Raw genomic sequence first — 25,150 nt, forward strand, 5'->3', positions numbered from 1 at the left:
TGGCATGTTGATGGCACAGCTCGTACATGGCCAGGTATCTCCTTAATCATCTGAGGAGAGGGGTTAATATGTGAAAAGGCAACTGCTGCCTTAAACAAAGCCGGTGTTGTTTGTACTCGCGCTCCCCTGGGATGGTGGCTGCCGTGACAGTCTGTTCAGGATTCCCACTGCAGCTCCGTGCGAGTCCGACCCAGCAAGCCGTGTCATGTGGCTGTGGCGAGGCCCTGCTCCGTCTGCCCGCCGAGGGAGCGGGGAACAAACGGCGCTTTCACTGCGCCCGACAAACCTCCCTCTTCCTTAAATTAAGCAGGGATTGGATGCTGATTTGTGTGTCTCCTGTTCTTTCATGCTTCACCAAACCTGGTTCTGCTTTATCCAGCGAGTAGAAGGCATAATGAAGTAGAAAGCTAAATTACTTGTTCAGCATCAGCGAGTTACGCCTTGCCACTGACTCAAGCTCCACGCAAGCTGGAAGGTGCTTGCTGCCCCCCCTTCCCTTGTCAACAGCCTGGTTCTGATAAACATCTCAACTCCAGGGGCTTCAGCTACCCTTTGCTCTGTGCGAAGAGGAGAGCAGCTGTGCCCTGGCTCTGGATCAGCCTTTTGGGTTTCTGAAAAGGGGGCTGGGCAGTCTCGAACCCTCACTATTTGCTGATGGCCGTGGTGAGGCTGTGCAGCGCTGCTCTCCCTTATGAGTCTGTGCTCTGCTGTGCTTGCTTGGCTTTGGAGGATGCTGTTCCCGTTGCTGGATGCCTTGGTTTGTGCTGCCTCCTGGTAGGGCCTCGCAGTGCTTCTGGGGTGGATGCTGTCATTGGGGCAAGATGTTATAAATGTGTCCTTGGGAGCTGTATGCCCCACGCATCGACCCTTAATACGTCGCCCTTGCAACCCAGCTGTGACATGGGCTGATGAGCTGATGGAGAAGCGGCCCAACTTCCATGTCTTGTCGTGGTCATCTGGGACGCCTGCCCTCTGCCTGGCCTGCACAGGCAGGTCAGGCTGGAGCTGCCCTGTGCATCCTGCCCTAGACCCCAAAGCCGTGCCAGCCTGATCGCATCGCTTGCTTGTTCACCACTAACCCCTAAATAGCCCACTCTGCAAACTTTTTTTTTTTTTTTTCCTCAGGAACTCCCATTTCTCTGAGGCCTGGTTGGCAGCTGCCTGGCGAAGCTGGGGCTGTGACGGGGAGGGATGCTGGGGCTGGACCACTGGTGCTGGGAGGTGATGTGGTTTCATGCTGAGCTCCGAGCAGGAGATGAGTCCGAGTGCGAGCATATGAAGGTTTTAGGGCTGGGTATAAGGCTTTGCATGGGGAATTTCAGCTACATTTGTTTCTGGCCCATGGTTCCACGTTAAAATGTCAGCTTTTCCTCGAGCCTTATCCCCTGGGGGTCTGTTAGAGCGAATTCCCCATCTTTCTGAGCAGGAGCAGCCCTCCTGCCTCTCGCTGCCATTGCAACAGGAGTATCTTGCCAAGAAACTGTACCAGAGCATACTTTTATCTTGTAACTGTCACTAACCAACCTGATGGTTACCCTGGGCTGCAGAGCTGACCCCAGAAGAGGTGGGTGAGCAAAGAGGGTTTGGGTGCAGCTTTGGCTGAGGCAACTCCTGCTTGTTGCTGGTGTAACCGCTGGCTTAAGGTGCCATCGCTGGCTCTACCACGAAGGGTACATGTATGGGAAGGGAGAGGCTGGAAGTAGGCATTTAAAATTTGCATTTCAAGCCATTTAGTTGCCAAGCACTTAATGCAGCCAACCCCCTTCTTGCTGAGAATCTGGTGATTCCCCATGGTTCAGAGACAGGCTGGGCACCTGCAGTGCTTGGGCATGGCCTGGGGGCTCTGGGCATGGCGTGGGGCTCCATCGCCCTTTCAAATGTTTATTTAGCTGTGTGAAAACAAAATACGGTTGGGATTGGGAAATACATCTGGGCAGCCTTTCTGGAGGCTGTCTTGATCTGTGGGTGTAAAAGGGGAAAGCAGGGCAGGGAGGCTGGAGGCAGCGCGTCAGTGTGTGTACGGTGGGCGGTGTTTGGGGGGACCCTTACTCTCCGATAACGGTGCTGCCTCCAGGGTGCCCTGTGTAATCTGTGCTCCCCACCAATGACCGCACCTTCCTGGCACGGGCAGCTGCCAATTTCAGGCTACTGCAGCTTGTGATATGCCTGCTGTAGAAATGACCTGGCTGCTATGGATGTTTTCAGGTGACATTTCATCAGTTACTGCCCTCCTCTATGCAGGGTCTCTGTTTCCTTAGCCTGGTGCCCTCTTCATCCCTCCTGGAGTGTCTTTTGACCTGTTTTTTTAATTACTAACGCAGAATTGGCCTTTTAGATCTCCCCACCTCCCTATTTTCAAATCAAGATTATTTTTCCACTTCATTTTTAAGCCTAAAACTTCACTGCGGGGGGGCCGTGGCTGGCACTGCGATGCTGGTGAGGGGTGCTGTGGCATGCGTGGTGGCTGTCCTGCTGTCCCTGCGGGCACTGCCAGTGACGCAGGGCTGTGCTTGCTGCCGTTTGCTTTGGGGCCCATCCCTGCCGGCACGGGGTGACAGCTTAAACTGAAACCTAAGCTGGCTCTGACTGAGCGGTGCCAGGGCACGGGGTCAGCGGGAAAGGCGGGGGGGAGAAACCTGGCTGGGGGGCTGGCCCGGGGACCCAGGGGGCTTGTGCTGCAAAATGCTGCCTACCCTGGGATGCATGGGTTGCCGGTGGGCTCAGAGGCTGGCAGTGGGATGTTTTTTGTGGTGCCTGTTGAGGTACCTCTGCCAAACAAGTGTCAGCCCTTGGCGCTGCAGTCTAGGAGCGAACGCCCTTCTCCAGGCGTGCGGCTTAGTTTCCCGTTACAATGATATTTCCTAATTAAACATCCCTGCTTAGGCAACAAAAGGTACTGTTGTTTAAGCTGCAGTCCTGCATTACAGTCTGCATTGTCAGGTCTAGCTGGGTACGTTCCCCTTATTAACCAGCCGGGTTTCCAAACGTGCCTTACGCCTCTGCTTCCCGACTCTGTGCCCTTCCCAGCTCCCGTCGGGCAACCAAGGCACATGCGGCCCGGGGATCCTCCTGGTAGGAGGGAGCTGAAACCGAGCAGAAGGCTGGGAATGGTTCCAAAAGACTCCTATTTCTCTTTCCTATAAAAGCTGATGCTCATGGAAATACTCCTCTTTTTTTGCTCCCTTGCAGTGAACACCTACCTCTTCATGATGCAAGCCCAGGGCATCATGATTCGTGAAAATATGCGAACAATAGGAGCTCAGGTGTACGAGCAAGTGGTCCGCAGTGCCTATGCGAAGAGGAACAGCAGCGTGAATGACTCAGGTATTATTTGAATAATTGTTATTTTGATCAAAGGTTCCATTTCCATTGGAAATTGAGTTGACCTTAACCACTCTCGCGTGAAGGAATTCATTTATGCTGGTAAATGCAGGGTGGGAACTTTGATTAATTGGCTTCTTTTTTATTTTTTTCTATATATAAATATATATAACATAAAAATACAAATTATATGTAGAATTACTGTGTGTATATATACACTATATATATAAAAATTATATTCATTTATATATATATAAAAAAATAAAATTCAAATGCTTCTAACTTGTATAAGGGGTGAAAATCTTGAAAGGTCTCAAATGGTGGGATGTTGAGCCAAAAACTTCTCTGCTTTCCAGGAATTCAACTTGTTAGCTTCAACCAGTCTAAGGGTAAACACTTTCAAATTCAGTGCAAGGATCAGGTTTCGTATTTAAAAAATAACTTCCCGGGTGCACACGTGCACAGAGCCCTGGCTCCGTGCACGTGGAGGAGCCTGTGCTCATAAGCTCCACTCTTCCCATGCAAGGATGAACTGAGATGACTTGGCTGGAGATCTGCCACAACTAATATATTGAACTTTGGGCAGAATGCAGGGTGCAGAGTCGCAGGCTCCCACTCCCAGGCTATTCATCATCCGTAATATAAAGCTGATAAGAGTTACAAGGTTTGGTGTAAATATGGTACAGCAAAGCATAAACACACATGGCTGTGTGTAAGCCAGGGTGGAGCGTTGCCTTTGGGCTGGTGTGACACCGAGCGTGTACCTTCCCTGTTGACGTGTCACCGGTGCATCACAGTGGTGTGGTTGGCATCAGGCTGCAGCGGTGCCAGGGACCTCAGCTCCTCCGCTGCGGGGGTTATCAGTGGGGGCTCACAGAGTTTTACAAGGCAAGATTATTTCCTTATTAATAAAAAATACAAGCCACGTCCTTGCTGCCCAGCCCACTGAGGAGCGAGTGGTGCGGCCGCTGGTTCAGCTGTCTCTGACTGGGGATGGGCACGGGAGGGGAACGATCAACTTGCGCAAGAGATCGACGCCTCCTCTCCCCACCGAAGCTGGCCAAGGCTGCCAGCCCAGGCTATTTTTAAGGCTGGAAACATCAAGTAAAGCAGGCACAGGGTGAGGACGTAGTTGATCCCCTGAGGGGAGGAGGGTTAGATGCTCTACCGCTGCTGCTTGTGGTGGTGAGAGCCTCCATCCTGCTGCGGTCCTGGCCCTCAGGGCTCCGAGCCCTCCGAAAATCTGCTGCGTGCTCCTGCTGCCTGCAGCAGACAGGGAAGTGGTTACCACGTTAGCAGCAGCAATACTGGTACCGCTGCTGCTGAAACAACTGGCTTTCCTTGGGCCTCAGATCCATCCCAGCTCTGCAGGCGTGGGCTGATCACCCTCCTGCCCGAAGGGCTCTGGCTGCGAGGATGGTTTTAACATGTACAAGCACTATGCACCGTCCTTGGGCAACCTTCCCTGGCAGGCAGGTCAAAGCAGACGCATGATGGATGGCGGTGACATCTGGAAGGCACGTGGCGCTGCGGCCACAAGTATTATATTAACGCTGGGATCTTCCTTTCCCGGCTCTGTTTTTGGGCACCTCGGTGGGATCTGGGTGGGTGGCACTGCCTGGTTAGCGCATCCTCCCCACACTGCTGTAGGCAGCGTGGCAGTGTGATGGTCAGGAGAGCAAAACCCCCTGTACAGCTGCAGGGAAGGACCCAGCAAAGGCCTTGGCCGTCCCGGTTGTGACTCAGAGCTGCTGGGAGCAGCTCCTGGGCTCTCCTGCCCCCGTCCTACCCCGCAGGTAGCAGCGGGTGTTGCATCCCTGCACATCCCTGTATCCCCTCCCCTCTTCCCAGGTGAGGTGTGTGGAGCAGGGGCAGGGATGCTGCTGCCGGGGGTGAGCTGGTACAGGTCACAAACCAATTTGGGCAGGAGAAGACCCTGTGGCCCCTCTCTGGTTGTCCTTGCTGCAGCCACATGGCAGCTCCCAGGAAGCAGGAGGTTGCTGATGCTTTCTGAGCGGCAGCCTCTCCCGTGGGTCACACACGCCCCTGGCGAGGGGCTGGGGGGGAGCAGCTCTTTGTGCAGTGCTGCCTTGTATGTGTATCCTCCCGGGGCCTGTGGCTTTAATTTCTGGGCAGATTCCTTAAAAATGTGATATCTGGCCCTGAATGGCAAGGTGACCAAGCACAGGGGGTTCAGCTGCAAGCACAGTGTGCTTCTGCCCATTTGTCTGCATTTATTCTTTGCCTTTATCTCCCCAGCCCCTCCTCCCCCCCCTAAAATGAGGAAGTAATTTATAACTTTTTCATCATTTGCTAATAGATGCAGTAATAGGTTTCCTGTTTGGTGAGCCGAGAGGGGTCCCTTCTGTGCTTCCACAAGCAAAAAAGGCAGCCCTTTGTGCAAAAAAGGGGATTTGAGCTTCACAGTGTGTTGCCAGCTGGACTGAGTATTGAGAGCATCTCTGGCGATAGGATTTTAATGGGAATCTGGTTATTAAAATTTAGAGCAGTATCAAGCATCCAAAATAATACCTATCATACTTGAAAAGCCATTAGATTCTGTTTACAAGTCCATCTTGAGTCTGAGATAGTCTGGGTACCACTTATTTGAGCACATAAACAGTATTAATGACATGATGGTAGGTACTAGCACAATAAAGCAAGCTAAAATATCAGGCCAGCAATGAGTTGTCCCAATTGATTTAAATGAAAGATTTTGACCTTGCAGGTAAAGGCAACCTTCCCTGCTTTGCTTTAAAAGATTAAATTGTCACTAGGTTATTTTTTTTCTTCATATATCACTAATGTGATTATTAGATTTAGCCTTTCTGCTATGGAGAATATACTATGCTTATGCAATTTCTTAATTGTCCCTATCCTTAAATATGACTTAGATTCTTAACTCTTAATCTTAGCTGATTCATTCACTTCACTACATTGTAATTCTGGGTTTATTAAATTGCTCGCAGTATAAAATGTGTGAAACCTTTTCGCTATCAATATGTTCTTGAAACTAAATGTATGCTTAATTTGAAAGGTTATAGCTGCTGGTTTAAAAAAACCAAAATCTGACTTTTACACGGGATTCAGTAAAATAACTTAAAAATCTAGCTCCCTACTGTAAATCTACTGTTTGGTGATGGATCACCTGCAGCCCTTGTGTCCCAGGCTTTGCAGAGTTGCTTGGACAGCTCTCCAGGGGCGGCGGGGGGGACACTAGACCTTCTTTTGTCTCTGGGTGCCTGAATACCGGTTGGTTTGGACTGTGCTTGTGAGAAACCAGCTCTGCTCTTGCTCTGAATCAGACCAGTGAATGTCAGCCCCATGGCGTGCTCCGGCAGCCAGCTGCTGCAGGAATGCCTGTGCACGGTAAGGGAACTGGAAAGGATGAGCCCTTTTTGCCCTGGTAGGTCTGGGGGCTGCCCGTGATGGGACTGGGTGGCCTCGGCCCTAAACAGCCGCTTTCCAGGACCTCTGTGGGGTGTAAGGTTGGTGCTGCTGCCCTGGGTGCTGTGGGACCAAAAGGCCAACTCTCTGCTAAGCATCAGATGCTCGGAGAAAGTGGAGAGGCAGCTGATGCCTTACTGCAGGCAGGGAACTTTTTTCTAGTGCCTAAAATAAAGGTCATGCTTGGCTGAAGTTGCTGTATGCAAAGCTGGTGACTACTGTAGAAAGCAGAAGTTCGTGGTTATGTAAAAAGCTCCTTAACATCTACAGGTGTAAGAGGCTGGAGGGGTTTTACCCAGAAGGTAAAAGGATGCAGGGGAGTGAGGGGGCTGGAGAAATGTGCCGTGCTAGGCACTGCCGTGACTGCTGGGGCATGGGGGCTCCTCTGCTCTTGCGTGATGCAAACTGGAGGAGAAGCTGCGTGTAGTGTGATAGTTTTCATTGATCCTTTGAGGAGGACGCGAGGCAGGCTTTCCCTTTGTGGGCTGCTGCGCTGATGGTCCTTGCTGGCATTGGGACCTGCCTGGGGACTTCCTCTCTGAGCCTGCGTTAGGAAAGGACCTGCTGGAGGGGCACGTCCCTTCTCACAGTGCGGTCCTTCAGCGACAAAGTGCTCAGTAGCTTTTCCTTCCAAGGGCCGTGTGCTCCTTCGCTTTGAGCTGTTTGTGATACCTAAAGGTGACACTCAAAATTCCTCCTCTGGCCAGAAAATGTGAAAGTTTCTCTGGTATGGCCTCGTCTAAGGCAGCCAGAGCTGCTCCAGCTGTCCCACAGCCACCTGCCTGAGGATGGAGATGAGCACCCAGCTGGGTTGCAAGCCTAGGGCTCCTGCTGTGTGGGGACACCCTCATGCCATTGGGGAGGTCCCCAGCTGCAGGTGGCTGTGGAGTCTGCTCACAGTGGCACGGGGAGGTGGCTGGGAGTAACGAAGACCTGCAGCTCAAGTGTAGACTTTTCTCTTTTCTTTTTTTATTTCCCTTCCCCAGATTATCCTCTTGATCTGAATCATAACGAAAGCTTTCTGCAAGCCACAACATTTCTTCCTGAAGACTTTACCTACTTCCCCAACCACACCTGTCCCGAGAGACTCCCTTCTATGAGTGAGTAGCATCCCAATGGCCCCGTGCCCCTCTCCTGCTCCCCGTGGCGTTGGAGGGCACATCGTGGCATTCCCCCTCTTGCCGGCGTTGCACCTTTCCCCACCAGTCACCTGGGGATGAATGGGAGTTCTGTTCGGAGCCCGGTCCCCTCCTGGGAAATCATTGTTTACCCACTCACACAAATTAATCCCTGCTACGTTGGAGGCATGTATCCCTGCTGAAGCAGGAGCCCGTCGCTTGGCGAACGCAAACAAAAGAAGAATTGTGCAATGGGAGCCAGTGAAAAGGCTCGGCCAGCCCTTTTCCAGTGGCGAGGTGGCTCCCTTGCCCCTTGGCAGCGCTGCCGGTCCCAGCCCTGAGCTGTGCCGGGTACAGCTGGGCAGGGGCTGGTGCGGGAGACAGGCTGGACCCCCTGCAAGGGAGCTGCAGCCAGGAGAAATGCTTCCAGCAAAGCGATATTGCAGTGGAAAATTGGACTTTTGGGGGTAAATGTTTCCTAAAAGGGGGAAGTGGCTCTCTGCCAAGGTGTGGGGTTTTGTGTGTGCTGGAACCTATGTGGAGGAGTAAGGGGGGGCCCTGGCTGCTGCGGGTCTCTGATGGAGAGCTGCATCCAACAGTGGCCATGAAGGCTGAACAGAGCCCAGCTGCCAAGGAGATGGAGGTGTTAGGAGTCACGTCAGCAGCATTTTTTAATCATTTTCGTTGGTGCTTGGGGAAAAGAAGAGGCTGCCTGCATTCAGCGCTGGGGACAGCAGGCAGGGATGCAGCAGAGCGCTTCCCTGAGCAGGCACCGAGCTGTCCCAGGACCATGGCGGTTCCTGACCCCCTCCTCTGCTTCTCCCCTCTGTCTCTGCAGAGGGTCCCATCGATGTAAATATGAGCGAGATCACGATGGAGGATATCCACCAGTTCTTCTCAAAAGACCCTTCCATCAAGCTGGGAGGCCACTGGAAGCCGAGCGACTGCCTGCCTCGCTGGAAGGTAACCAGGGAGCTGGGGAGCCCCATGTCCCTGCTGAGCACGGAGGGTCCTGGGCAGGTGGTGGGAAGATGTTAATGGGAACATCTCTGATGTGCTGAAGGTCCAGAGTAATGGATATAAGGATCTCTGAAGTGTGGGGCCGCAGTGCCTGGGGGGCAAATGCTGAGCTCAGGGGCTGCTTTAGTGATGCATGAGTCAGCTCTGAGCTTCTGCACCGACTGCTAAGAAGTCGGGCAGGGAGCTCGCCTGCCTGCTTCCCTGCTGCTGAGCCTCCTGCTCTGCCTCCCTGTCTGGGGTAAGACTTGACCTGGAGAGGCAGGGTGGCACTGCTGGGGACTCCCATCCCCAGAGGGAGGTGGCTTAGGGCAGCGTGGTAGCAGGGCCTGTCCCCACTCCTGCTGTCCCCAGCGCTGGGCAGAGGCAGTGGAGGGGGGGCTGCTGGTCTCCCTCCCGCTCAAGGTTACGTTGAATTTCCCCAAAACAACGATTCCCCAAAAAGTGAATAGGAAATCCATGTTGTGGGAGTTGGAAGGGTTTCAGGCTGCTCAGCCCTACATGGGAGAGCCGAGACGCCACATTTAGTGCTGCTCCCCCTCATAACACCAGCCAGTCCTGCTCCCCAGCCCAGGGGTCGGTCGGTCAGCGGCTGGAGCTGCTGGTGCAGTGCAGTAAGAGCTATGTCCTCTCCCCATCAGGTGGCGATCCTGATCCCATTCCGCAATCGATATGAGCATCTTCCCGTCCTCTTCAGACACCTTATTCCCATGCTGCAGCGGCAACGTTTACAGTTCGCCTTTTACGTTGTGGAACAAGTGAGTGAGCCCTGGGGCGGTCGGGGCAGCGGCTGCTGGGGCGCGGATGTGCTGCACTAGAAATGTGTCTGCTGGAGCTTTGGCCGCAGCCAGAGCTGCAAGCGTTGCTCTGCTCTGTGTCCTGAGGCGTTTACCTACCGGATCACAGCGTTTAAAGGTTTGGGGGTCATGCTGCAATGTTTTAAGTTGTCCCATTCTGCCTAAAAGTGGCACAGCTGAGAGGTGTGCCCAAAAAAGACTGGTTTTATCTAAAAAACAAAGTAGAGATTCAGTTTTTTATAAGAATTCTGTATTGGAGGAGATCTTTTAAAAAAAGACAACTTTGAAACAAGTATTTACAGTTTAAATAATGCTTCTTTATTTTTGTATATCTCTGTAGTAGTTCCGGGGAGCATGCCCTAGGCACAGGACTGGCCTGACCAGAGTTACGCATTTCTTGTCTGGGCAGTGCCTAGAAGACTTTCACAAATGTAAAACATAAGACTGTCACTTGATGTGTACTTGAACCTGTCACTCAAACTATCTGGCTTCATCCACCCAGTAAATGTACTTCCATATTTAGCTCTGTCTTAAAAGAGACTGGTCAAAATTGAGTTTTGTTTTGGTTTGGGGTTTTTTTTTTAAGTGTCTGAGTAATAAAACTTTAGCATCTTTATTTTGGTCCTGCACAGTAAATTGAATATTTAAGTCTTGGTTGATCTCACTGGTCTGTCTGTTCCAATACATCATTTCCTTTTGCGGCACCGATGTGGGAGCTGGTTGCCCTCTGCAGTTTTCTAGACAAGACTGAGAATGCACATGCAGAGCATGAACTGCACAGGGCTCCCCTTGAGAAGGAACTTTCTCCCTCCTAGGCTGGAAACCAACCCTTTAACCGTGCCATGCTCTTCAATGTTGGCTTTCGGGAAGCAATGAAGGACTTGGACTGGGACTGTCTCATCTTTCACGATGTGGACCACATACCAGAAAATGACCGTAACTATTATGGGTGTGGACAGATGCCGAGGCACTTTGCAGCCAAGCTGGATAAGTACATGTATCTGTAAGCACTGTTCTTCCTCTGCACTACAATAATAGCTCAGGAGCCACTGTTAGGTTATTTTTTTTAAAAGGCAAAAGATGAACCTGGGTTTGCTTCTCAGGCTTTGTGCAAAGTGAACATGAGAGGGGAATAGAAGAAAGCATCCTCACAGTTCAGGCTTTCCCCATTGCAAGCGGGAGAGCTGCAGCACTGGCAGGCTCTGCCCTAACCCCTTCTCTCCCGCTTAGGCTCCCTTACAACGAGTTCTTTGGTGGGGTGAGTGGCCTGACTGTCGAGCAGTTTCGGAAGATCAATGGTTTCCCTAACGCCTTCTGGGGCTGGGGCGGTGAAGACGACGACCTCTGGAACAGGTACGGGCTCAGCCAGCGTCCCTGAACTCCACTTCTGATGGTGGTTCTGTGAGCCAAGCTTTGCACATACTGCGGGGGGAAGCGTTGTCACCTCTGCAACCGGCGCTGGGCTTGCTGTGTGTTTCACCCGGGCTGGGGAAGAGCCAGCCTGGCTGCCGTGGCTTGGTGGTGGGAACAGGGGCCACTCCAGCCTGCACAGGCAGTAGGTTGGAAGCAAACAGAGAAGTGCTGGTTGGCAAATTATTGGGTTTGTGTGCAATATCCCACGCTGCTGAGCTCAAACTGATCTCAGCTGAGCTTCTGAAGCCTTGAGGTGCCAAATGCCATGGGACTTACCTGGAGCCCAGGCTGGAGTGGGGAGGTTTGCATAGCTTATCTGCTGGGTAGAAAGGCAAAGCTGCGGTAGGAGCCCCAAGCACACTAACTGTGCAGCCCTGGCAAGTGCTGACGGCACAGCAAATGCAACGGCTGATTTTTTTAATTTATTTATTTTATTTCTTCCCTTTCTAATGCAGAGTGCAGTACGCAGGCTACTCGGTGACTCGGCCAGAGGGAGACACAGGGAAATACAAATCAATTCCCCACCACCATCGAGGAGAAGTGCAGTTCCTAGGGAGGCAAGTAAATTTTTTTTTTTTAAGAATCCCGAAGCCTTTCACAAAGAGTCTGTAGCATGTACAAGGCTCCCTGCAGCTGTTTGAGGGCCTTAACTCATGAAGGAAACTAACTGCGGGGAGACGGAGGCAGAGCACTGCCTGGATTCCTCCATCCTTACATTTTATACCCCGCATCCCTACAATGAGGGGTCCTTGCGTTGTGGCTGTAGCTGCTTGGATGCCATCCAAAAGAAGGGGTTGTCAGCATGGCAGGCTGGGGTCCTGTCCTGTATCTCCAGGGGGATGTTCCTAAAGGGGTGGCTAATGCCACATGTCAGAGGAGCTTCTATCTTTCTAGAAGAGCCTGATCTAAATGTTGAAGGAGGCATTGCTCAGCCTGGGGAAGGCAGAGGGCGGGGGCTCTCCTGGTGTGTGGCCACTAAAGCATCAGGTGTCCCTGGGAACACTAGCAAAGTCCAGTAGCAACACCCTGGGTCTGCCCTACAAAGGTGGTTGCTGTTGCAGAAGCAATGTCCCCCTGCAGTGTTGTTATTCGGTAGTTGACGCTTCGTCTTTTTTTCTCAAAAAGCTAAGTTCTCCCTGGAGCTTTCCAGGAGGGCTCCAACCCTTTCCTCTGGGAGCCAGGGTTAATTCAGGGAGTACAAGGGTTGGTCGAATGGCTGCTTTTGCCAGGGGACCTTGGTGGAATTGGAGTCTTCTGAAAACTATGCAACAGAAAACCAGAGAAATACCTTTCTCACAAACAACTGCAGGAACTAACACTCGTAGGTGACGAGCTGCTGGACAGCGCAAGCTCTGTTCTGCAGAGGGGCTCCTGGCCGCTGCTGGCCGAAGGGGCAGCAAGGAGGGTTTATGTTGCAGGTACCATTTGAGCTATCTGCTGGTCTCTTTTCACAGAAGACTCATTTTGGGGGCATTTTCCATTTGAGGTTATGTCATCTTTAGCCCTAGTTTTCATTTCTCTGTTGAACAGAATGCAGCCAGTAAGAGATGCTTCTCTCATTTCACTCTTGAAAAAGAGAAGTCCGTTTTGGCTTAAAACCCCATATTTAGTCAAACCCTTGAAGCGTGGAAGGCTGGGAGTGCAGTGGGATTGAGCTCTTTTTCCTAATGCTTCCCTGGTCTCCTCCTGGCCCCAGCCAGGAGCCCTGGTTCAAAGTCAGCAGGAGCTGTGGGCCAGTGCTGCGGGAGGGGGGGGTCTGTGGTGAAGGTGGCCAAGGCAGTGGTTTGCCCCAGTGAGGCCGATACCCGTGCTGCTGAGCAGTCCTGTGTGCACTGCTGCGTCTGGAGCCTGATGCCCAGTCTAGGCAAGGCTTAGCAATAGATATCCTCTGTGTCCTGCCTCTGAAGTCTCTGCTTCCCTCTGCTCTGCACTTGCCCACAGGCAAGTACTAACTGCTGCCATCTGAAAGCCCTGCTGCTTCTCCCACCCAAGCAGGGAGCAGGGGGACCTGACACTGTTCACTGTGGAGAAGGAAAGTGTTCATCAAGACACTAAGTGTCCTGCCCGTGTCCTGATGCTGTGACCTCTTTGAAGCCAGTTTTGGCATTTCCCTCTTTGCTTTGACCCAGTCTTCGCCTTCCTCCTGGCACATCCCTTCCCTGGTGCTTTTTCAGTCCCCAGGTCCCAGCCCAACTCCCACTCAACCTGGTGCTGCCAGGCCCCCGGAAAGTCAGTGTCCTGCCCTGCCGAGATGTTTCTACTTACATATTTTTTCCCTCCCCCCTTAGCCCTTACATCTCATCATGCTGCCCCTAAATTTGGTGAGGCTGTTTTGGTGCACCAGCTGCAGTTTCCTTCCCCAAACCATCATTCTTCTAGTTTTACTTCCTTGTCCCTCATCCCTTGGACTAAAATCATTAGTTCTGGTCTTGTTTGTGGTCTAATTTCTTAAAAAATGGAAAGGACCACATCACCCATCAGCTGCTTTTCTCCAGCCAAAACGTCCTGGTGAGGGCTTGGCAAGACTCCCCCCGAGCTCAGCCCCCTCCTGGGATCAGGACCCGCAGGCTTTGGGCAGGAGTTACAGGTGGTTTTGACTGCTGGGTGCTTGCTGGGCTGCCTGGTGGCACAGAGAGCATTTTGCTTTTCATCGAGCGATGGACTATAATTTTGTGATGTCTAGGATGTTTACCTGCCAGGAGTACAGAAACAAATGATGGTCATTTTCCTTAAGGGCTCAGAAATTTGTTGTTTTGTAGCTGCTGATGGGACTGGCTGTTTTAAGGGTGTTTTAGGCATGTTGGGTGGACTTTGCAGGGCTCTCTGGGATACGTGGAAGTGACTCTTGCCTCTGGTTCTCGTTGCACAGGTATGCCTTGCTGAGGAAGTCAAAAGAAAGGCAAGCCCTGGATGGCCTCAATAACTTGAACTACTTTCCAAACGTCACGTATGACGCCTTGTATAAGAACATCACTGTTAACCTGACACCAGAGCTGGCTCTGGTGACCGAATATTAAGAGGAGAAAATAACTTTGCTCTGCCCTTCACCAAGAAAGCACCATGCTAGACTTTCCTTTCCAAGGGTTATCAAGGACAAGCAACATTTTGTCTAATGAAGGATCACAGTATTTTGGAGAATAAGGCTGAAAGTGCACGCACAAATTGCCCTAGCTGTACCAATCCAGCCTGATACTCGTGCAGCGAGCTCAGCAGTCTCTTTTTTCCGCCACTTGCTTTCTGGGTTTCAGGACAATGGTTCGACCTGCTGCTCTCGTCTTCACATTCCTCCTCCAGCAATCTCCAGCACTGGGACTCACCTCGGATGCGCTTTTTCCTCTGGGAAGCGGCTCAGCTGAAGGACTCTGGCTTCCCGACGGTGAATGTCGGGAGCGATTCGGTCAGCAACTGCCCTGGTGGGAGATCAAACAACTTCTGATACCGTTCTTCTATGTCTGTGAGGTTTTTTAAATGACCTGCTTGAAGTATATACAACAGAATCGCTTCTTAAAGAAGTGTAAGTGTAAATATGCTGTGTAAATTGCCCCTTTTTATTTTTCTCCTATGGCTCAAATCCAAGCTAGAGGTTTACATATGGTCCCTCATTTTAGTCCTGAATTCTGTAAACACTTGTGTGTGCATCACTGTACTTGTGCAAGGTGTTCCCTTTTAAGCCAGTGAGACTGCTTGCATGATTTAAGCTGTGCATATGCAGAAATGTTCATGGGACAGGGCCCTAAACTTTCCAATCTAGTGGATGAGAAATACAGCCATATCATCGCTCATTCCAGAAACCACGGGGGTGGCTTTATCCAGGGAGAGTGAGGAAATGGGAATATTTATGGAAAAACTCCCCTGTCACTTTTGCAACATGATGTGCAAATGAATCCAAAAGCCATATGGAATAAAATCCCTGGCCTGTTGCTGTATATCCCACTGATGGCAAGTGCGAGCTTGGCAGATTGCTCAAGAGCTCGCATCCATGCTGCTGTGGGAAGCACAGCCCCAGGTTGGCTGCTCCTGCCCACGTGCTGTCCTCGGGATGGGGCAGCTGGCCACACCGCACCGAGCCTGCCCTGGACCGGCAGCACCCTGCAGTCACTCCTGTAATGTGACGGTATGGTTTGGGAGGTTGTTTTATTTTGTATTTATTGTGTAAATCTAACAGCACACTGCAGTGCTGTCAGTGAGAGCCAGGTAGTGCACTTGGTTATCACTGGCAGCACCTGGCAGCACTTGCACAAGCCCAGCTGGTGGGGCTGGTTGTTGCGGGTTAGTGAGAGAAATGAAGGACACATGAATCAAGCTCATGAAAAAATGAGGACTGGGAACCAGAGAGCTTGGTCTGATGCCCCATCCAACCATCCAAACTGGAATGCCCCCTCCCTTCTCCCATCTGCCATCCCCTCCTTCCCCACTGCCACTGTGGGCAGGCTGGGCTCCCGGCTCTCCTTCCCGCTGACAGTCAATCCAGTCCTTACACAGCACTGACACAGTCACTTTTACTGGACGTCTCTGACTTAAAAGTAAATACATTGGGGGTTGCTTTTTAATTTGTATTTATACATAACAACGGTGGGTACTTAACCTCTGAAGTACTTTAACTTTGGTTTTATTGCGTTGTTTGCCTTCGGTTTCCTTAACTTCTTGTGGTTTACATTGTTTTCTCAGTTCTGTGGACGTATGATCCCCATACACATCTGTTGTGGGTGTGACTGCCCAGGGCATTCCTACCCTGCATCCAGAAAACGTTAGTTTAGAAAACACGAGTTCTTGTTGTGTAGATCTTATCGGCTGGTATGAGAGGACAGCGAGCCTGCCCTTGAAAAGCGCTGATAAGTTTGTAACTTAGGTTTAAAGTCTTTGAATTTACATGTGCTTTAAACTTGCTTCCTGAGGGGATTCAACCTGATTATTTATAGACAGAGGTGAGGATTTGCTTTTTATGGCGCATATAGCAATAAAGACTTTCGCTTCTGAATCTTGATCTCTAATTCACGTGGACCCTTTTCAGATGCTGAACCCACATTGCCCTGCCCCTCTTTTCTTTCATCTTGAGACCTTGCTAGAAATCTGTCTTTGTTTAATGGTGCTTCAAACAAGGAATGTATTTCAACTAGTCCAAGTTCACTACCCCAGGAATCATGCATGTGTGTGTGAGTAGGTGTTAAACTACCTTAGTCGGGATCCTCAGCCTTCGATGTGTACCTGACACCCATCGCACCTTGTATTGAACAAAAAGCTGTTACCTCTGCTCAGAAATGCACTCTACGGTTGGCACAAAAGGGTCCATCCCCCCCCAGCAGTATCCCTCTTCATAGTTCCTTTGTTCTAATCACATTGAATTTTTTTCCCTTTTTAAGATGTGGAATATCTGAAAATGTGCACTGTTAATCTTATCAGCTATGTCGAATACTGTATAGTAAATGTAACTGTTAAAAACATACTGTCAAGCGCATGTGCTGTTATGGTGTAAAAATTCTCGTATTAAGGAGAACTTGTACATATTCTGGCAGCTGAAATTCAACAAGGCCACTCATTCACCCTTTCCATGTCAACACCATTGGTCAGCCCCACTGGAGGGCAGGTCCTGTTCGATGCTGATTACTTTTTTTTTTAATGAGCCATGTGGGTTTTATTTGCAAAACTATTTATTGATGGTTAATTATCTGTAAAGCTCTGCTTCTTTAAGGGAGGCACTGTCTGAGCAACAGCCACACACTTCGGGTCACTCACCATCAGAAGTGGCTTTAAACTCTAAAGTAGCTTTCCATCATCATGGCTTTTGAGCTTACTGTTATGTTTTTAAGAGGTGCCAGGGGGACATTTTTGCACTGAAGACTAGTGTTTTAAAACACACACACACTTCTCAGCAAAGCAATCCTTTGTGTCATTACATTTATTTACCCATGTGTTTGTACATTTTTGTATTTGTTAATTTATGAATGATTTTTTCAGTAAAAAAATACATATTCAAGAACAAAGATTGCAGTGGTTGCTTTTTTAATAGGAGGTTGGGGTGTGCTTTTTTATGGGAGGTGAGATCTGTAAGCCCAGAGGGGTAAGTGCTTGTGAGAGAGGTAAGTTTGAGTGGAGAAGGGGAGCCCTGGATGCTAAAAGCTGGTTAGAAGTTTCTCATTAGGGCTGACCAGAAGTAAATTGAGTGCAGAATGGGGATGCTCCCCAAGCTCTTACTACTCTGTATATGCGAAAGCCTTTTTTCCAAACATCTGCTTCATTGTAGTGCTGATGGAGGGGCTGGCTGCTTTGGGGGAGGTGGGTTTAGGAAGATACTTAGCTGGAGGTGGTGCAGGGCTTGGAGATGTCGGTGTGGAGGGTTGGTGATTAGATTTTTTGATCAACAAACCCAGACAGCCAGACAAGCTTCCTTGCAGCAGCTTTAAAATATCTTTCTCCTGCTCTGCAGCATACAGGCATGCTAGAATAAATAGCTGGCAGCCCTGGTTTGTTCTAGGCCTTGCCTTTATTTAGCTCTCTGTCTTCTGGGAAGCTTCCTCCCACCCACTGTGCTCAGCTGGAGCCTGCAGGGTGGCAGGCTCCTTCCAGCCACTGCCACCCGCCCAGGGATGACGGCCTCGCCTCCCCCTGCATTTGCAGGAGCGAGGGTGGGAGCCCGACTCGCTCCTGGCTGTGCACTGGTGGGAGTCCCCGACCTCAGTTTGGGGGAATGCCCACAGCCATGTTCCTCGCCGGGTAGCCTGGTTGTGGTGGTTTCATTGCCTGTGTCACCCCTGCAGCAGCTGGGCTGGGCAGGGGCTGGAGGAGACGGATGCATGTGTAGAAAGTTGGGGTTGCCCCTATTAGTAGGGTAGGGAAACCTCCAGCCTGCATCCTGGGTGCGTGTGTGGGACCCCCTCACTGAGGCCAGCTGCAAAAAGAAGAGCTGGGAGCACACGCCCTTTTGCATGGGCTGTGCCAGGAGGGTGCCAAAGAGAGGAGCCCTGTGAGGGACTGGCATGGCAGCGCAGCTCCAGCACAGCCACCGCTGCAAACCAGCAGCCGCAGAGCTGAGGCTTTCCTCTAGAGCAGCCCACGCCTGCGGGGGAGAACGCTCCCTGCTCAGGCTAGAAAATAGCTCAGCCTTCTGTGCTGCAAAATCCTCGAGCTTTTCTGCAGAGTGCATAAAAAAACCCCAACCACCAAAGCAGGGTGTTTTCTCCCGCTGCTTTCCCCGCTTCATCTCCGTGTGGCACAATAAACCTGCCCGGGATGGCCTGGGCTGGCAGCTGGAGCCACGCACGTCCCGGGGCACACGCAGCTGCAGGGCATCCCTGCCCGCCCGCAGCAGCCCCGACGTGCTGTCCAAGGCGATGCCCTTCATGGGAGCTGGTGGAAATGCTGGGCAGGAGCTTGGGGCAAGGGTTCCTCTCCTGTGTACGTGTATTTTTACGGCACTCCCCAGCCCCAGCGGGCTGGGAGGTGTGAGCATGGGCACGGACATGGGCTGGGGAGAGTCAGGGGCGCTGGTCCCTGCGCTGCAGTGACCACGAGGTAGAAGTGCAAGGCTAATGATGCTTCGCATCTCCTTCCCCTTCGGAGCACCTGCTCTAGAAATCGGGCTTTTTCTGAACATCTGATAAATACCACAAAAACCATAATGACTTTTTTTCCCCCTAAAGATTTGTGCAGCATAACCTCTTCCTGCCAGAGACAGCTCTTTACAGGCACCAGACTGGGGTGGCTGCGCCCATGCAACTAAACACAGGACTAGGAAAATGATGTGGCCCCTCTGGCCAGGCAGGTGGAGGTGAGTTGCTCCGGCCATACGTGAAAGGGGCTGGTGAGTGTCGACAGCGTCCGCCCTGGCAGGATGGGGCCGGGCTGTCTGCCCAGTGGACTGTGGCACAGCCCCGCTGCTGGCATGTGGCATCGACACGTCCCCTGGTTTCAGCCAGGCTCCTGCACAAGGTGACACCCCTGGTGAAATCTCAGTACAGCTTCAGAGGCTCCTCCAGCACTAGGTAGCTGGTTTTAGGTTAAAAGTTTCTAGTTGCAGCAATTTTCTTCCCCTTTAGGGTCACTAATTTCCTCCCAGGAACAGGTGCATTGGGAGACAGTGCTGTGAGCCACAGCCACGCTGGAGCTTCCTGCCGACGCGCTGTGGCTCTCGGGTTGGCCCCTCTCCCCTCGGCAGAGGGAAAGGTGACCACTGGCCATGGCCGGAGGTTCCACTGGCCCCCCGAGTCCCTGGGCTTGCTGCTCCGCGCATGCTCCCCACAGGAAGGGCAGGGTGTCCCTGGATATTTATTCTTCCCTTGGGCAAGCAGTAGGACAATATTGACTTATTAAAGAAGGGGTCTTGTTAGTCAAGAGGCAAGAAGAGAAGTGAACAGGAGCAGCGGGATCATGGAGGATTAACTGTCGCTTTTAGGCAGCTGCCCTTAGTAAATCCTGCTGGGGAGGACTTCCCAAAAAAATCCTTTCCTCTGAAAGACTCTCCCAGGTATGCAGTCAAGGGCTGCCAGCTGCCCCCGCTCCTCTCCCACGATCAGTACCTATAGCTCAGCCCCACGACCATGTCTGCCATGCCACTGCCTGCCCTTAGCATCTCATCTCCCACCACCCTGGTGCTCCCTTTGCCCACCCTGTGCCCTGCTGTGCCCCCAGCAGCGCCCACCGGAGCAAGGAGCCTTGGTGACATCCCTCCAGGGATTTCGGGCATCCCCTGGGCTGTGCCAGCACCCTCCTGAGCTCCCCTGGAGAGAGGAGAGTCCCCGGCCCCCGGCAGTGCCCTCCTGCACAGCAGCTTGGCTGCCAGAGAGAGTCAGGCCAGAGCTCCATGACATTCATCTGGGCTTGCAGGCTGCGCTGAGGAGCGATGAGCAGGGCCACAGGCACCAGCCCAAGTCATGGCTCCCAGGCTCTCCAGCACAGCTGATGGCACTGTGTGCCTGCTGAATTGATTTGGGATAAGAAAACAGCAAGAAGGGAAAAAAGCAATAATTCATCCAGTACCACCTGGGTGAAGCAAGAGCAAACACTCCCCTGTGAGCAGCAGGGACTCGGGCTGGTCCTTTACCCCGTTGACACGGCGGATGCCACCCCCTCCAGCGCTGGCAGGGATGCAGGACGAATGGGTGGGTGGTTGTGCCGCAGTGGCTGGGCCAAACAGGCAGAGCTGGTCAGTCGGGGATAACTATGGGATGCCTGGACATCCAGTTGAGAAATCAGCTCCTTAAGCACCATCTCGAGCCGCAGGAACAGCAGGCGGGAGGGCAGTTTCTGAAGGCCATGAATGTGGTGGCACGTTCGGGACTTTCTTGCACAAGCGCCTGCGTCACCAGGACTGCCTGCTCACTGGTGCGGCGGGTTCCCAGAAAACAGAAATGCTTCTTGGCCATAAAACTGCGAGTCACCTTGTGATAAGTGCCTCGCTGCAGGGACAGCGTGAGCCGTGGCGGTGCCCCGTGACCCGCGGTGGTGCCCTGTGACCCGCTGGTGGGACCAGGCGGATCGTCCCTCCCCTGCTCTGCCCAGGGAGGTGTTGGGGATGGGCAATGCCTCCTCGGGAGCATCAGAGTAAACCCAACGGCCTCAGCACAGTCTGTGCAGCCACATCTCGGCCCTGCTGCAGTTTGCATTTGCCTGCTGGACAGCCTGGGGACCCAGGACGGGGAGGTGATGCAGCCATCCTTGTGCTGCCCAGGAAGCACTCCCAGGCATCCAGGCTCCTGCCTCCCCACTCTCATCCCGGCACTCCGGCCCCTCTGATTGCATTAAAGCAGCTAATTGCGTTATATGGGTGATGGCCCGGGATCCATCACAGTGTACATGTGTGCCGGGGGCTTTGTTATCAATACCAGTGTCTCCAGCCCATGGCTGAGACCTAATCCCTGAGCCTGAGCCAAGACCTTCGTTTGACAAAGCAAATTCATTCATAATTCAGAGCTGCTTCTGTAGCTGGAAACCTTTCATAGGTGACCGAACGGCCTGGAGATGCCACGGCTCCCGGCAGCCAGCCCCAGGGCAGAGGGGGGACAGAATGCGCTGTCTTTAACAGAAATTATTTCTGCTGGGGTTTAGAGCCCATGTAGAGGGGGGTCAAATGAGCCAGGGCTGGGGTTTACAGCAGCTCGACGGCCAATAATTCTGTCTGGCACGGGTACAGGTGGAGCTTGGAGCTCTTTGCCTTGGGGGAGTGAGGGGGTTACTTGAACACAGGTCAGCTTTCTTGCCTGAGTGAATCCCTGCCAAGCTGCTCTCTCTGCTTCACTAAATGCCGGAGGCATTTAATCCCAACGAAAGCAACCACATGCTCTGCCGAAGGGGGCTGTACCCCCAGCTACGGAGCATGCACTGCGTGGCTGGATCTACCGCTCTCGGTCTCCTGGCCAAACCCCTGTTAGTCAGGCCCTGGGAGGAGGTAAAAAGGAAAAGCTGCAGAGGTTCAGCTCAGCCTCAAACCAGCCTGCAGGGAGGGGGGAACAGCCCCCAAGCCCCTTCACCCAGCTGCAGCCCTTATTGCAACAGGCTGCAAATAAGGCAGGTGCTTCAGCGCAACCCAAAATAGGCGCTGAGCAGTGGAGCTGGGGAGAGCAATTAGTGCTCCCACCTTAATGAGGAGCTGTGCTCCACAGGTCCCATCCTGCCCAGAGCAGAGATGGGCGGTGGGGCAGCGCCCCACAAGAGCCTGACCTTGCCCCTTCACCCGGGGCTAGCCTCTCTGGGGCAGGATGCTGGTGGGGCCGAGGGCATCGGGGTGGGGAGCGGGGGGCGCAGGCGGGGGGCCGGGCCCCGGGGAGGCCCAGAGGTGCTCAGCGGAGGGCTGGGGAGATGCTCTGCGAACAGCTGAGCCGGCCGACCCGCGCCGGGGCTACCAGGAGCCCACAGCTGAACTGCCAGGAGGGGGCCAGCGTGTCGGGCCCCGGGAGGAGGGGAGAGCCCCAGCCCCTCCACCTCCCAGCGGGGAGCACGGGGGGGGCCGTGCCGCGGTGAGGGAGGGGGGATGCTCCTGCGGGGCCCGGCGGTGGCGGTGGCAGTGGCGGTGCGGGGCCCGGCGGTGCGGGGCCGGGCGGTGCGGGCGGTGGCGGTGCGGGGCTCGGCGGTGCGGGGCCGGGCGGTGGCGGTGCGGGGCCCGGCGGTGCGGGCGGTGGCGGTGGCGGTGCGGGGCCCGGCGGTGCGGGGCCGGGCGGTGGCGGTGCGGGGCCGGGCGGTGGCAGTGGCGGTGCGGGGCCCGGCGGTGCGGGCGGTGGCGGTGGCGGTGCGGGGCCCGGCGGTGCGGGGCCGGGCGGTGGCGGTGCGGGGCCCGGCGGTGCGGGCGGTGGCGGTGCGGGGCCCGGCGGTGCGGGGCCGGGCGGTGGCGGTGCGGGGCCCGGCGGTGCGGGCGGTGGCGGTGCGGGGCCGGGCGGTGGCAGTGGCGGTGCGGGGCCCGGCGGTGCGGAGCCGGGCGGTGGCGGTGCGGGGTCCGGCGGTGCGGGGCCGGGCGGTGGCGGTGCGGGGCCGGGCGGTGCGGGGCCGGGCGGTGGCGGTGGCGGTGCAGGGCCCGGCGGCGGCGGAGCGCGGTCCCAAGGCCCCACCTGGCGGCGGGCGGGGGCAGGCAGCCCGCCCGGGGCCGGGGCTGCGGCCGCCCCGAACCCACGTCGTCCCCCCTCCTCAGGCACGGCTGCGGGCCCGGCGGCTGCTGGGGGCACCCACGCGCGTTTCCCCACCGACAGACGGGAGGGGAGCCGGCCGGCGGGCCACCCTGTGCCTGGCCTCGCAGGGTCCTTTCCCTTGAGGCCCCAGGAGCAAGGCCGAGTCCAGCTTCCAGCCCGGTTTGTCCACAGCGGCCGTGCCAAGCCGTCCCGCTGCCGTCCCCGCGGGGCCGGGTGCCGCGGCGGGTACCGGGCTGGAGCTGCGTGGTGGGAAAGAGCGAGCTCGGGAGGAGGAAAGCGGAGAGAGCCCGGGAGAAAGGCCCTCGGGCGGCGGGGGTGGGCCGCGGCCGGGGCAGCCTGGGGCTGGGGCAGTGAAGGGAAAGGAAAGCGCCGGCGGGTATCTTTCCATTCCCAGGAGCAAAAGTTTTCAGCCCGGCATTCCCGACGTTTGCTGATCAGGGCAATGATGCGAGGTGGACAAAATAAAAAATAGCTTGGGGAAAGACCGGGTCCAATTCCTGCGAGAGGGGGAGAAACCCCAGGTTTTCAGGGATATTTAAAAATGCAGAGTGAAAGCCAAGTGCGAGTCTCAGAGCGCGGAGGAGGCTGAGCCGCCGGGGCGTAAGCAGCTTTGGCTTTTGCTTCCTTGGCCGGAGATAAAGTCCGGCCTTGAGGATGCTCCCGGACATCCTTGTGATACTTTCCTGATTTCTCTGGGGGAGCTACCCCTGCTCTTGCAGCTGCCACTTACTACCAAGAAGAAATCATTGTAACTGTTTTTCAGTTGCTTAATTCCTTTCTTATGCATGGTGCCTGCCCATGGGACTGTCCGGTAAGGATGTCCCTTTCCACTGCCTCTCTGCGGAGCAGAACTGCTGGATCTGCTGTGGATTTTCTTGTCCCGTGACCAAAACCAGGGCAAGTTCTGAGCTGAAGAGAAACATTTGTCCTCAAACTCAGATATGATGTTTCGTGCTCATGCTGTTTTACCCTTCTATTTAATCCTTTTCTCTATTAATATTTATCAACATAACATTTTTCTTCTTTTAAACAAAGTCAAAGCTTTGCTTTAAAATACAAAAAAAGTAGAATAAAATTTTTTAAAGCTTCGACATTTTTCAGCTCCCCCTTTCCTCCTTCCCTGCCTGTTTTGGCCTAAACTGCACTCTGATTTTAATGAAACATGTTATTCTGTAGAAACATCAGATAAACGTGCCTAGCTCTATCGCTGTCAGCCTCCTGAAACGGAGAGCTGCAAGGTCTTCCTCACGCCAGGAGATGGACACAGGGAGGTGAAGCCGCTTCTCCTTCACAGGGATGGGCTTAGAAACCCAAGGGCTCTCGCAGCTGCTTCTGCAGGAAGGCACTAGTCCCAGCATCCCTGCTCTCCCGCTGGGGCTCAGCGGGGCTGGATCCCCCTGCCCTGCTCATCGCACCAGCCTTTCACAGCTGCCTGCCTCTGTCTCCCTTCCTCTGCCGCCGGCACAAGAGTGCTCCTTCCTCTGACTTGTGGAGAAGCACGGCGTCCTCCTGAGTGCCCCCAGGAACTGCCATGGCACTCCTGGCCCTTGGCCCCCCAGCAGAGATCTGGCCAAGCCCAGAAGGGAGCCGAAGTTCCCCGTGCTCTGACACCTTGTTTGGATAAACCGTTTGGCTTTTGGAGGGAGAGAGTGGGGAGCTGGGTCCTCCATGGCCGTAGGGTCTCTGCGGATGGTGTGAGCAGGTTTGTGACGGTCCGGCTGTCTGCCTGCACAGGAGGAGATTGGGGATATAAGTTGGGACAATTTGGGAAGGCATTTGGAAAAGGAGACAGGTGTTTCTGCATGTCCCATGAGTTTATCTTGAGAGTTTTTTTCCCCTGTGGGAAGTTCACAGGGAATAAAGTGTCTCTTGGAAAACCAAGGTGTCTTGAAGGCTTAACTTGCACATCCCTGCTCCCAAAGCCTGTGCAAGCCGGTGGCAGCGGCTGTTCCCCTGGAAGCATCTCCTGCCCCAGCTCCGGGAGCACTGGGTCCTCCCAGGTGCAGTTTAGGATGTGGTGAATTTTTAAACCTGATGCTGGACTCCTTTCAAGTACTGTCTCCGCTTGAGACGCTGCAGTTCATGTTTTTCTTAAGTATACATGAATATCACAAAGTCTGACAGTGGTTTATGTTGGCGGATTCCCACTGCCCTCGTGAATCTATCTTATGTAAATTAGATGATGTGAATCAGTTCTTTGGGTTTTTCATGTTCTTATTTGGTAAACTTAGGTTCGTGTTTTGGGAAACTCACCCCAGTGCTCTAGCATGGTCTGTGGGTATAAATTTACTTTGAATTAATGCTCATTGCCAACATTTTTCAAACTAGATATTGAATGAGAGAGGTTTTTAGTTAATATAAACCAGAGTCAATTTATGATGACAAAATATTGCTAGATGTGTTGGGGAAAAGACAATCTGCTGAA

General features: G+C 53.5%; 1 protein-coding gene across 1 annotated transcript in view; it reads left to right on the forward strand.

Moving 5' to 3' along the window:
- B4GALT5 (beta-1,4-galactosyltransferase 5) overlaps positions 1–17,076 on the forward strand; it is a 39,703-nt gene extending 22,627 nt beyond the window's left edge. Inside the window, exons 2-9 of the mRNA XM_072879316.1 lie at positions 3,190–3,324; positions 7,755–7,868; positions 8,725–8,849; positions 9,545–9,661; positions 10,516–10,703; positions 10,931–11,053; positions 11,569–11,670; positions 13,983–17,076. Coding sequence (XP_072735417.1) covers positions 3,190–3,324; positions 7,755–7,868; positions 8,725–8,849; positions 9,545–9,661; positions 10,516–10,703; positions 10,931–11,053; positions 11,569–11,670; positions 13,983–14,130 — 1,052 coding nt within the window. The 3' untranslated portion in view covers positions 14,131–17,076. The remainder of the gene's footprint in view (positions 1–3,189; positions 3,325–7,754; positions 7,869–8,724; positions 8,850–9,544; positions 9,662–10,515; positions 10,704–10,930; positions 11,054–11,568; positions 11,671–13,982) is intronic.
- Positions 17,077–25,150: the final 8,074 nt, after the last annotated feature.

Source organism: Ciconia boyciana, chromosome 14 (genome assembly GCF_034638445.1).
Source record: "Ciconia boyciana chromosome 14, ASM3463844v1, whole genome shotgun sequence".
Classification (NCBI taxonomy): Eukaryota; Metazoa; Chordata; class Aves; order Ciconiiformes; family Ciconiidae; genus Ciconia; species Ciconia boyciana.